General features: G+C 39.1%; 1 protein-coding gene across 1 annotated transcript in view; it reads right to left on the reverse strand.

Moving 5' to 3' along the window:
* Positions 1-13,640, reverse strand: part of MAP3K5 (mitogen-activated protein kinase kinase kinase 5) — a 111,782-nt gene that overhangs the window by 45,199 nt on the left and 52,943 nt on the right. The window contains exons 8-9 of the mRNA XM_054399225.1: positions 8,093-8,205; positions 1,636-1,795 (exon numbers count right to left, since the gene is read on the reverse strand). Coding sequence (XP_054255200.1) covers positions 1,636-1,795; positions 8,093-8,205 — 273 coding nt within the window. The remainder of the gene's footprint in view (positions 1-1,635; positions 1,796-8,092; positions 8,206-13,640) is intronic.

Raw genomic sequence — 13,640 nt, forward strand, 5'->3', positions numbered from 1 at the left:
ATTTATGGAGGTCTTTATAACATTTTTTCAGAAATGCCAAGAGAAAGCAAAGTTGCAAACATCCTCTTACACAATTTTTATGAATACAACTGCAAATGAGATATACATGCTTACAGAGGATTTATCACAGCTATTACTTTATCACAATTAGACTATTCATGGAAAATTTGTTTCCAGGCTTGTAACAAGAAGGTATAATGTAAACTCAAGAGGGCCTCTAGCTGTGCATTTTGAAATCATCATCCTCAGGGCATAAGGATATCTGGCTTAAAACACTGTATCTACTCCACTCCCAGGTGGGCCCTGATGAACAGCAGGAAACAGACTGGGAAGAAATTGCTCACAGGAGAAATCCTTCCTGAAGCACAAATGACTCTGCTGTATTTTCAGAGTTTAATCTACAGATTTAAATCCCACAGGCACTGGTACATAAAATCCTGACAATCAGGCTTTCATAAACTCCAGAAAACTCTGAACAGGAGACTTCCAGAGAGTGCTATCCAGCTTCTCAGTAAAACATGCACATATTAAAAATGGAAAATCATGAAGATAAATACTCTGTAGACAGCAGTGATGGAATATTTGGTCAGAAATGTAGAGTTCTTAATTTTGACAGTTTTCTATATTAGGTCGATATAGAAGTTTGGAATTTCCGTATTTTAGCACACATACATCCCTGGAAGTGTTCAAAGCCAGGCTGGATGAAGCTTTGAGCAATCTCATCTAGTAGATGTTCCTGCCCACAGCAAGGGATCAGAACTAGGTGATCTTTAAGGTCCTTTCCAACCCAAACCATTCCTAATTTTCCTCTGGTCAGCTTTTGGAGACACTTTCTAGCCTTTATAAAAAGTAAAAAATGCACAGGCTGCAACATATGCACTCTTTCCATTGGCAGTCACAACTTTTTTAGTCAGAAAGGAATCTTGGTTCCCCCCAGCTAACAGGATCCCAGACCTTAATTAGTGACTGGTCCTTACTTGCTGCCCACATCCAAAGCAAAACAGGTGTGGAAGCTTCTTTTCAGAGCACATCTCTCTTGGCCTTTGCAGAACATATATTGAGTCCACAGGGTTATCTTTAGCTCTAGATTGCTAACCTTTCTGTTAACTGAACTTCAAACTGCATTCTTCTCAATCATGAGATGCAACTTGCCCCATACAGCACATTCCTGTTCAAGTTGTTAAAATAACTGATGTGTGCAATAACCACCACAGTATTCCAAGGTATATCCATGCCTCTCTATCCAAGCTGCATCCTCAAAACTTTCAGGCACTTATGACCTGTAAGTCCATACCACTTTTCTTCAGCAATGTAACTACTGAAGTTATGGTGCTTAGGAGTAACTCCTCCTTCCTCCCCTGCCCTCAGAAAAGCCTGGAGCCAATGGTGAATATGCCCTTCTCAAACACTAAATTAAAGATCCATGTTAAGCTTGTCCCTGAATAAGGACAAAAGGGGAATAGAGTTCCTTGTCTGGGTAAAAGTGCAGTGAAACAATATACAGACAGCAAAATCTGTTTAAAAAACACCAAAACCAAACCAATCTTCCATCAGCTGAATATGATACTGAATGGGAAAGCTGAAGACTCTCATGTTTTACCACAGTCATGTATATGATCTTGTTTATCACCTTACCATGCTGGTGCCTTTAGCTTAAACAGCTTTTCTGAAGCCTGGATCACTCTTATATGGTCATTAGCCAACATACTGGCCCCCAAGAAAGATCCCACTTCCCAATAGCTTTGCAGTTTCTCCAAGCTCCCCTTTTTACCAAGCAGGCTGCTGATCTTTACTCCTGTAAGTAAAAACAAAACAAAACAAACCAGGAGTGTATTCATACAGTTTAAAAAAAACCACAAGCATTTTCCTGATTTGAAACCTATTAATTGCTTAAATTACTGTACTGAAACCCTATTTCAATGAAGCAAAATGGAAATCATACTTACCAGTTAATGCTATATGCCTTCCAAACACCCTAAGCTGTAGCAGATTTTTTTCCCCTCCCCATCTTCCTAAAGTCTTCTCAAGAAAGGAAATTTAAGGCATCACTGTCAGGACAAGGCCATAGTCAGATTACCTATGTTCTTGCATGGACCTCATCTGTAAAGGTAAATTGGGGCCTTAGGCTACACAACATAGCTGGTAAAAACTTAACAGATGCTGAATAAGGCACCTATTATGTTTTTTTCTGCTTTGTTTTTTTTTTTTTTAACTCATGAGCCCCAAGCCCCAAACTTACCTTTATAGACAAGGCCCCATGCAGAAGGAACAGATGATCCACTGGGCTTCTTCCAGCAGTGATGTTCTTTTAATTGCCGCAAGTCCTACCCCAATGAAAGACATCTATTAATATTCCAAAGACCCTCAGCAACTCAAGACTATGGAGAGCCTCAGGTTTTATTTTGACTTGTTAAGTTTTCTGAGGACTACAAGTTTCCTGTGGCCTTCAGGATGATTTCTAGTTAATATTAGCTGCTACTTATTTATAGGTTAAATGAGAGATGCTACACTACCCCCTGCATGCAGCTTACAAGCCAGTCGTCTTCACCACTGTAGTCTTTTATTCACTTTCCCCATGCTACTCTACCATGACAGTTTCTCTCCCACATCACCTTCCATTGTCCTTGATATTAAAGCTGAGTATTCACAAGAAATTTCAGACTAACTGTTGATCTTTATTTTTTCCTTAAGTAGCTAGCAGGGAAAACTTCATGCTGGAAGCAGCAACAAATCTTACCTAAAAGGCTATCATTACATTAGGTACATTTCAGCCCACAAAATACATCTTGTTTTCTCATGTTGTTCACATTTTTGTTATCAGCATCAGATAATAAATTCTTTTGAAGTGTAAAATTGTATCCAAGTGGCCTACAGCCTATTTCAGATCTATATTTCATACTTTGTGCTCTCTTGCTAGCAAGATACTGTCAAGCTTGAGTAACATAGAGAACAAAGTAATGCTTAAATCATGCTAACATTATTTTTTCACTTCTTCGGATAGAATTTTGTTTATTTATTCCTGAAGAGAAAATATGCAGTAGATTTTAAAAAATATCTCATCTCCACCTGAGACAGTGTGATGTACATCACCCCCATTAACTCCACAACATACAGCAGTAACCATCTCTCCATATAGCAGCTCTGCAAGGCTTTAAGCCAGGCTGCTATATACATGCACATCGTCAACAGACTGCTTGAGGATGTACACCTACAGCTCCTTTCAGAGTAGGACATTCGTGTTAAATGTTTTCAACTTCATTTGGGTTCCAGAAACCAAAACCTACAAGCTTCCTACACAACACAGTAAACAGAAAAAAAAAGTAATCTCCCCCAAGACCCTAGAGTAACACTACTCAGCAAGTTCCTCAATAGCTGAAGGTCTCTGCTAGAGTGTCTAAAACATTTGCATGCCTGTGGACAACAACATACAAAGGCAGATAGACTTCTATTAACTTCCACATGCTTTGGATGTGACCTCATCTCAAGGGAAGTAAGGATCTGGTATCACAGGGACACATGAATCATTTCAGCTGGGAAGATGGGGTAAAGGAGCAGTGTAGCTGTGTGGAGGGCTAAACACTGGGCCATGGCACTCACAAGTTGCAGTGACAGCCAAAAAGCTGTCACAAGCTGTTTCTCACAGCAAGCAGCAGCACTGGTCTCTGGTTCACAGGACACATATTCTGCCATCCTTCATTGCATCTGCAGGAATTCATCCACCAGAACCCTCCAGTGCTCCAGGCATGGGAATAGATTCAAAGCGAGGTACAAATGGAATATGTGGGTTTGATGAGAAGTACAACTGGGATTAATGGCACGGCAGGGAGAAGCGTTCGTTGGGAGGGTAAGACTGGCAGCAGCAAGGATTTTGAGCACCAGCTCATAGAATAAGGGAGAGCTATAGGAAGGCAGCGTGAGAACAGATGGATGTGTGGCAGAGATGATACCTGAGGACATCAAGTTTGGGAATCATTACTGTTCTGTATCCTAGGCGAACCGAAAGTTTTACTCAAGTATCCTGTGCAGTGGATTCTATGACCTTAGAGAAGACAACACAATGCTCTCAGATACTTCTGAGAAAGATGATGTACTCAGTGCTAAAGATTACTCAAGTTTGCTGACCTTCCTCTACAAAGCTCATCTAAAAAAACTTATATGAAAAGCAAGCTGGAAAAACACAATTGCAATGTGGAGGCATTAGCAATAGCATCAAAAGACTATAACTCTAATTCAGAGGTGGGGTTTTTTAGCTTTGTTTTGTTTTCCAATGGGTTTGGTCTTTTTGAGAGGGTGGGGAAACATAACTTTCCTGTGCAAAATGAACATCTTCATGAATTTCACTCTGAGTTTGTGGTTTCATTGTATAATTTCCCTAGTTTATTTTGATTTCACCATCTTGAAAAGTTTTTTGAGAGCATAAAGAAATCCAGGCAAAGACAGGACATTCCTTCCTTCCATCATAAACTTGGCATACATGAAGGGAGGAGAAAAAACAGCAGTTGAATTCCAGGATATTTTACAAAAAATATTTGGTCTTAAGAATAAATGAGCAAAAACAGAGGAACCTTTAATACCTGTTGTTTTTATAACACTGAGAATATATCCACAGTTTGTAAAGAACATAAGATACAGTCAGTAGATATTGCCAGTCAAATATTACTGTGAGGGCTTTATAAATAAACTGCTTTCCTTGCTCCAATATTGACAGAACAATTCATATTACAGGATTCTTCATGTGTCAAAGTTGCACAGCCAGCAAAGATCATCACTGTCAGTACAAAGCTTTGAATTTCTGTTTTGGTCTCAAAGGTCTGCAGTTTTGTACAGTTAACAAAGCAATATTCAGAAAATTAAAGGAAGATTTTGCATTAATGCTTCACATAACCATTTAGTTGTGAACTATGACAAATAGAGATAAGAACGTTTAGAAGGCAAATATTCTGATCTCTTGAAATTGGTAAAATTTCTGTTGGATTGTTAGCTTTACTGGAATTATCACAATATGGCCAATGTAATCACATATGCGTCTTATAATTACACCCTCATGCACCCTCTGAAGTGCTCTTAGGCACAATACCCTTCCTTAGCCTTTCCCTACCTACTAGTATCATTTCCATACAACCTGGACTGTACTTCAACTAGCTCACTCTAGTCTCTCCCACCAGAGAGACAGATTTCCTCTAATTTCTATGTGCTACAGATAATACTGCAGGTGGACACCAAACTGAAACTGTCGCCAGGCAAATCTACCGCTACAGAATGGTCTTGTAGACACAGACTTAAGCAAGAAGTTACACCAAAAGAATGACATGTGTGGAAAAGATTCTTGGGACAAGAGAGAGGACAAAAAAAAAAAAATATCCCCATACAACCTCTGTAAGTTTGCTTTTTTTTGATCAAAATATTAAAGTTCACCCAAAACAAATTTTGCTCAGAATATTGTACAACTCAAAGCATCTGACAAACCTCATTGTACTAAGGCACCTAGGAAAACATACTGCAGAAGTGTAGCACAGGTTGGGATCCACTTGGCTGAGGAGCAGCTCTGTGGAAAGGGACTTGGTATTCCTAGCGGACAGCAAGCTCAATATGAGCAAACAGCATGCTGCAGCAACAGGATGAGGGTTGCATCAACAAAGGTAGCACCAAGCAGAGACAAAGAAGTCATCACCCCACTCTACTCAGCCCACACCCAGCATACTGTGTTCAGTTTTGGTCCACACTACACAAAAAAAAAAAAGATGTGGACAGACCAGAGAAGGTCCACAGAAATGCTACAATGATGATCAAAGTGCTGGGAAGCTGCCATATGAGGAAGGCCTGAGAGAACTGAGTTTGCTCAGCCTTGACAAAAGCAAGCTTAGAGGAGACCTTTTCATCATGCTCCAGTATTTAAACAGTGGTTACTGAGAAGAAGACGACTCCCTTTTGCAAGCAGTCACATGGAAAAGACCAGGCCTAATGAGTACAAGTTACTCCTGGAGAGATTCTAATTGGACACCAGAGTAAAATTTTTCATAAGAACAATCATCCATTGGACTTATTTCCCCAGGGAAGTAGGGGAATTCTCAACATTGGACACTTCTAAAATTCAGCTGGACAGGGTCCTTGCACAGACAATGGTTTTGTCATGGAAGCTGGGATCAGATGATCCTTGAGATCCCTTCCAACTTGGTATTCTATCATTCTATGAACAGTGGTCACAGTGTTATTAACAAGAAACCAATGACACACACAGGGTCTATATTACATACACGTTTGAAAATTTGTTTCAAAACAGGTATGTCAGTTTGAGGCTTAAAATATTTTGACAATATTTCCATAACAAAATAAGAAAGAGAGACACTAGCAGATAACAGTAGGGGTTGCTGAAATTAAGGGTTTTCAGCAGACACCAAGTATAAGTTTACACATGAGAGAAGCACACACACACAAACCCCCAAAGAAAGAAAGAACTCACAACAACAACAAAACAACCTTTCACCAATGAGCTACCAGATATTTCTCCACCAAATCATGAAAGAGTCCTAGATGGAACCTTAGAGTAATAAGGAAACTTAATTTATGTAAAATTCTTCATACAAACAATAGGGAAAACAACAGTGGACAAACTCACAGGCAGATGATATCAAATATCTAATCCCTACAAAGAACACCCAGATTTCATCAGTACAATTAATTTGTCCAGTCTGGCTACAGTCTTGTATTCAATTGAGAAGTCTCTTCAAAGTGGAAGGGTTCAAATTAAACAATGAAATAAATAAAGCCCAGCTTCAGTTGAAATTAGGCAAGCTGAGTGAATATTTGCTGATGCTATGTAGAAAACAATACATATTTTTACCTCCTACACTGGCACAAGAATTCAGATTTCAGTGTAGGAGATGAAAGTATTCCAACTGACCCAAAACACAAAATGTCACCCACTCACAGAAGGGCAAACACAGTAGTTGGAGCAACTCTATACAGCCCATTGCATCCATGTGAGTAACTTCATTCACATCAGAGAATGTGAATTTCATTTCCATTATTTAGGTGAAAGCAACCATCTCGCTCTGACCTTCACACTCAAAAAAACTCTATGAAAAAAATTACTTTCAGACATACAATGCACACCTACCTCCTAACCTAGAGCAGTGATTGATTACAGATATATTTTGTGGAGGGGAGGACGTTGTTTCTTTCTCACTTGACAACGTCCTCAGGAGACAGAAGGATTAAAAAAAGTCTTTACAGGAAGTCAAGAATTATACAAATTCATAGAGAAGAATGTCATTTGCAAAGAACATATTACTACATATTGCAGCATTCAGTGCTTTCTCCCATACTTTCCCTGAAAGTATTACTGAGTAATCTTGACTTTACCATCTCCTCAAACAGAAAAAAAAAAATCACAAACAAAATATTTTAATTCTTCCTTCTAAAAGAAGACAATTTTTTTATGATGAGAGTGGTGAGACATGGGACCAGGTTGCCCAGGAAACTTCTGAATGCACCATTTGGAAGTGTTGAAATTCAGGGTGAGCAACCTGTGGGAGATGTACCTGCTCAGAGCAGGGGGCTTGGACTAGATGGTTTCTAAAGAGTTCCTTCCAACACAAACCACTCTGTGATTCGATGAATACAGGCATTCAGAAAACCTCAAAGAAAGCACCAGAAGAAAAATATTCTTCTCCCAGTCCATCCCAAGCTCAAGTCAAGTGCATTTTCCCCCCTCTTAGGACTGACTTTTTATCCATATTCTTTACAGTTCTATGAGGGGTTTTGTTTGTTTTCAAGAATGTGATCTGGATTGTATTCCCCATTCAGGCATTCCTGTTTCATACATGAATCTAATAGTCCATTTTAAAAGGGTTGTCCATTTTCACTAAGCTCCAGTAACCAATTAAGACTTTGAAACTGGAACCAAGCCCTTCATGACAGCCCTCACCCACAGTCGGTAGGATCAGTAGTGGAGGGGTAGACCAAGTAAAATATCCAGATTCTCACTATCAAAGCACTTGTGTACAACCATCAGGTTTCTCCCATGTCAGTGGGTGGTATCATACTTTCACTAGAATGTGATTTCACTTGTGAATCTGCAAACTGTAATTACCAACTTTCCGCAGCTCAAAAGAAGTATCGAAGCAATGTCCAGCTGCCAGGAGGAGTACTGCATAATTAATTCCTGACTGCAATGTTGGCTCAGACTCAAATGCCTTCTTGAACCTAGAAAAAAAATAAACATACAAGTTTACTTTCTAAACAACGTGATCTAATAGAGACATAATGATAATTTTAGGTATTTCAAGTGCTTATCTTCTGTTTACACAGCAAGAATTCATGGAAGCAAAAATATTTTACTGTTTTCCACACATGCTTTGTGGTTATTTTTAGGAGTCAGTTATTTATATATCCTACTCCCACTTCCTTTCCCCTCACACAACAAGCGCAGACCCTATTCATCAATCCCAATAGAGTTACAGTATCTTACTAGATTTCCCATTTTCTTTGAGATGGAAGAAAAAAAGTAAATCATGCTAACAGCTTGTAAGAGACCTGTCTCACAGTTATATTTATTAAGGTCATTAATTTACTCTCAAATATATGAATTTTCACTGACCTGAAACTTCATATTCTATTGTGGATCCGCTACAGTGACATAGAAGTATATCAAAATGCACAAGCACAAAAGCAAGTGTGACGAGAACATATTGTACTTAGCTACAATTTCAGCTACTCCAAACTTTATTCTTCACTGACACTGTCCTTATGAGTCTATTCACATAAAATGGGACTATACCAGATTTTTTCTCAAAAGGAAGTGAGCAAGCAAGATGAATGGCAATAACATTCAAATAGCCTAAAAGAAGTTGAGAGGCTTCACACACAGAGCACAATATCCTCATGCTGGCAATGCAAGGTACAGTGACAACAGTGACAGCAGATCTACAGTGCTTTAAACTTTTCTTTTGCAGAATAAGAACATGTTTAGTTGCATATATGTAGGTATATATGTATATCTACATACACACACCCCCCCCTTAAGGAGGTGGCAAACAAGACTATCAGACGTGAGTTAAGTACCACAAGACATTCAGTCAGCCTAACTCTGCTACATGACAGCAATGGAGCTTAAAATCATTTCCAAAATTATAAGAAAAGTCCAAACAAACAAATTAATTATACTTTAAAAAAAAATCAGGTTGTGAGATTAATACATAATGAAGGAAAGAAAAATAATCAGTGCAAAACCTAAGGATTTGGCTCCCAGACAACACTTGGATGTGCATTTTGACGCTAGCAGGCCAAAAATATAGATAGTTTTTATTTTGTTTGTTTGTTGGTTTTCCTGCCCTAATGATTCAGGACTCTGCTTCCCAAAAGTGTAAGACAGACTTCTCTTCAGTCTCCTACATATATACTCTCCTGTACTTCAATTGCCCACCACCAAACAATCACTAGACAAGAGTCTAGTCCTGTAAAAAAAAAAACAGGCAGTATGAGCAAAGATGACTCAATTCTTTTGACCTGCCTTTGAGTTACAACAAAACCAGGAATAAAGTATGTACAAAACATTTTCACTCACTTGGAAAAAAACCAAACACCCAACAAACAACAACAACAACCAAACAAAAAAAAACCCAAACAACAAACCAACCCACACACCATAAAAACCCCAAACAAAAACAACCACCATCAAAACCCACACTCCCTAACTTAACAGGGTGACAGTCTCATTGATTCTAAGTATATAAAGCTAGAAGAGACTCTGGCTGGCATAATCACTTTGGAGACATAGCAACATTGGGAACTGGACTCCTTTTTTTTATCCTAGAGATCTTTCATGATGTAATCCTTGTGCGATACCAGGAAAAGGAGAGATGACAGAAGGAGACAAAAACCTTGAAAATAAGTATTTTCATTCCAGTACAGGACACTGTGTACTTTAACTTTGTTTTGCCCTAAAATTTCTAATTTCTGGCATGACTATCAAAATTTTTCTAGTTCTTGGATGGATATACACAAACTCTCAAAATTTAAAAGCAGCATCTCTCTTGTGTATCAACATTTGTGCTGTAAACAATGCTAATCATGTAGGCAAAGGAGATGGAGATGAGCGTTGCGTTTGCCAAACAGTTACTGCTTGCAGAAGTATTGGTGAAACAGCCTGAAAAAAAAACCCTTTCTTAAATATTTACCACAGAGGCACCACCAGCATTCCTGATGAGCTCAGTTTTGACCACTGATGAGTCCATCACAGATGGCTGGAAATTATCTCTTGTCAGAGGTCACTCTCACAATCCCCTTCTGCCAGGAGCTTGTGACCTAACCCCAGCAGACCAGAAGGGACATCCTGGGAATTTTTGTTCCTGGGTTCACCTTTTCCTTCCAAACCCTACCAAATCTCCTTACCCAACAACAAAACTTCATTTTTCTATTCATCTTTACATGCTACTCATACCAAAAAATACTCTCATATTGGACCTCTGCCATCACAGTTACTACCAAAAAAAGTGAAATTTCATATTTTGTGCAATCCTGTGCTGACATTCTTAAACCTACCTTGTACCCACATAGCCCAGACAGCAAAAGTTTACAGACATTAAAAATTAAAAAAAAACAAACTCTAACAATTATTATTTTCAAAATATGATAATATTGTTTCCCAAACACCTCACAAGTCACATCTGTTGACTGAACTGATTTAAATGCAACTGCTGCAATTGCATTGTCAGGCTCCAGATACCACTGGAGTGGCCAACACAGTATTGTAAAAAGGCAGTAAGGTTTAAAAGTCTGCCTTATGAAGTAAAAGCTGCCTTAGCTGATGCAATTGTAAATGCCATCAAGGAACTGAAAGCTGACATTTGGGAAAACATTGCAGTGCAGACACTGAGTTTGAGAGGTAGCAGTGAAAAGATTTGAATGAAGATTTGATATCTTTGGGAAGTCTGATGTACACTGTCAGTATGCAACAGGAAAGTGATAGAAAATGATTAATCTTTCATCTCTTTTCCCATATTTATATCAAAGATGTCTTTTATTCTGCTTTTTAATGGCCAGAAAAGCACGCTTCCTTTTAGGCTTGATCTCAGAAAGAAGTTCTTCACAGAAAGAGTGATCGCCCATTGGAGTTGGCTGCCCAGGGAGGTGGTGGGGTTGCCATCCCTGGAGGTGTTTAAGAAAAGACTGGATGAGGCACTTAGTGCCATGGTCTAGTTGATTAGTTAGGGTTAGGTGATCAGTTGGACGTGATGATCTTGAAGGTCTCTTCTGACCTGGTTGATGAATCTGTGATTCTTTCCTTTTGTGGGGTTTTTTTTGGTGGTGGGTTTTTTATTTAATATGCTGAAGTACCTTGTCTTCACCAGTTGTTGCAAAATCAATGCTTCTATTTCCAAATCCTCACTATCTTAACACTATACTTCTCTTACATACTCATTTCTCTAAGACAGAGATAATAATCTCCATCTCAACATAAAGTAACACTATCATGGAGGCGTTGTTCCTGTACACACTTTCCCTCACTGTAGCACCACAGTAGGTCTGCTCTTTCCCAAGAGTTTTCCAGAGAGTTATGAGTCAACTCTTCAGTCACATCAAGCCTGCTGTAAGACCAACACTAGAGTTGACATCAATATTGATCCAGAAGAAACTGCAAATCAAAAGCAACTGGCCTATTTGGTACAGCTTCTGCTCAAACTTCAACTTGACTCAACAGAGATCATCTTGTTCAACATCAGCAGGTGCCTTGAGTATTGAGTCTGTATTGGGTTTTACTTGCCAGATACTTCAGGGATTATTTAAGAGGCTGGCCTGGCTCAACATCCTACCTTGCTGCAGGAGGTGACAGTCTACTGCCCTCTTCCAAACTAACTGCAATCACTCCACCTCATCAAATGTATGAATATCCTGATTGCTAAGATACATCTAATTAAAGCTGTTAAAATGGCTATATGAAATATCTTAAAAGTAATTACTGCTAATATAATCATTCTTAGTTCAATTAGATTTTTAAAATCTTTATCCATTCTTAAGGCACTATAATGAGAAGAAAGAAAGATGTACAATAGCAAAAGTAATTTTCATTTACTGCATTTAGCCTGTGATAATTTAGCCAGCAATGTGCTCTTGCAGCCAAGAAAGCCAAAGCCATTCTGGGATGTATTAGAAGGGCTGTGGTTAGTAGGTTGAGAGAGGTCCTCCTCCCCATCTACTTTGCCTTGGTCAGGCTACATCTCGAATATTGTGTCCAGCTCTGAGCCCCTCAGTTCAAGAGGGGCAGGGAACTGCTTGAAAGAGTCCAGTGCAGAGCCACAAAAATGATTAAGGGAGTGGAACATCTCCCTTATGAGGAGAGATTGAGGGAGCTGGGGCTCTCTAGCTTGGAGGAGGCTGAGGGGTGACCTCATTAATGTTTATAAAGATGTGAAGGGTGAGGGCCAAGAGGATGGAGCCAGGCTCTTCTTGGTAATACCCAATGACAGGACAAGGGGCAATGGGTGGAAGTTGAGGCATAGGAAGTTCCATGAAAACATGAGGAAAAAATTTTCCCTGTGAGGGTGACAGAACACTGGAACAGGCTGCCCAGGGTGGTTGTGGAGTCTCCCTCTCTGGAGATATTCAAAACCCACCTGGACGTGTTCCTGTGTGATCTGGTATAGGTGATCCTGCTCTGGCAGGGGGCTTTGGACTAGATCTTTCGAGGTCCCTTCCAGCCCCTTACATTCTGTGATGCTGTGGCAATGCCTAGTATTTGTACATAGGTCTACATTTTTCTTTTTATAGTCATTATATTAGCAAGATATTGTTTTAAAAAATACAGACTCTTGAAAGTTTGTTACAAGCTTTGCACTAGAGGAAATAAAATTTTTCTGTAACTCAAAATTACAAAGAGAGGGATGATGATAATATGCAGCATCCCTGGTATTTCAACACCTTTCCTAAAATCCAGTAAGCATTGCAAAACTGTAAAGCATGATCAGCAGTTATAAACAGTACTTGTATTCTGAGGCCATAAATGGTAAGCAATTCTATCTTATCTTTTACCAGAGACAGTTCTAATCTGAAGTTTCCATTCTAGGAATTTACTTCAACAGGCAGCTGATGAGCACAAGACCAGAACTAGGATCTGATGTGCAAGACACAAGCACATATTGTTTCCTCATCTGAGCCTTAATGGAGAAAAGTCATCCTGACAGTCTAGGATGGCATCCAGTGTCTCCATTTTTAAAATTTATTCTACATAACATTTTTGTGCATTTCAAAAGCAATAAAAACAATGATACCTCTAAAATTTAAGAACTTGTCCAGCCTATTGTGTGTTGCTTTGGCTATCCATTGTACTGTAGTCCACTTCGATGTGTACATAGTATATGGTGATGATGGGGACAAAACTTTTAGCAGCATGAGTCTGGAACAGTCATATCACTTACAAGTGTGTAAACACCAAAAGACAGAATGGTACATTCTAAGTACTGTGCAGAGTTAAACCTCAGCACCTCTAAGCCTAGTTAGCTAATATCTATCAGTTGCAGATATGCTAACTGAGTCATGGCTGATTTTTGTCTGGCCCAGATTCTTTAGAGTAATACAGTAAACAGAGAATTCCTACCTGGGGGAGAAGAGGAAAATACACTGATATGAGTCACCTAAACTAC

The sequence above is a fragment of the Indicator indicator genome, chromosome 2 (assembly GCF_027791375.1).
Source record: "Indicator indicator isolate 239-I01 chromosome 2, UM_Iind_1.1, whole genome shotgun sequence".
In the NCBI taxonomy this organism is placed as follows: domain Eukaryota; kingdom Metazoa; phylum Chordata; class Aves; order Piciformes; family Indicatoridae; genus Indicator; species Indicator indicator.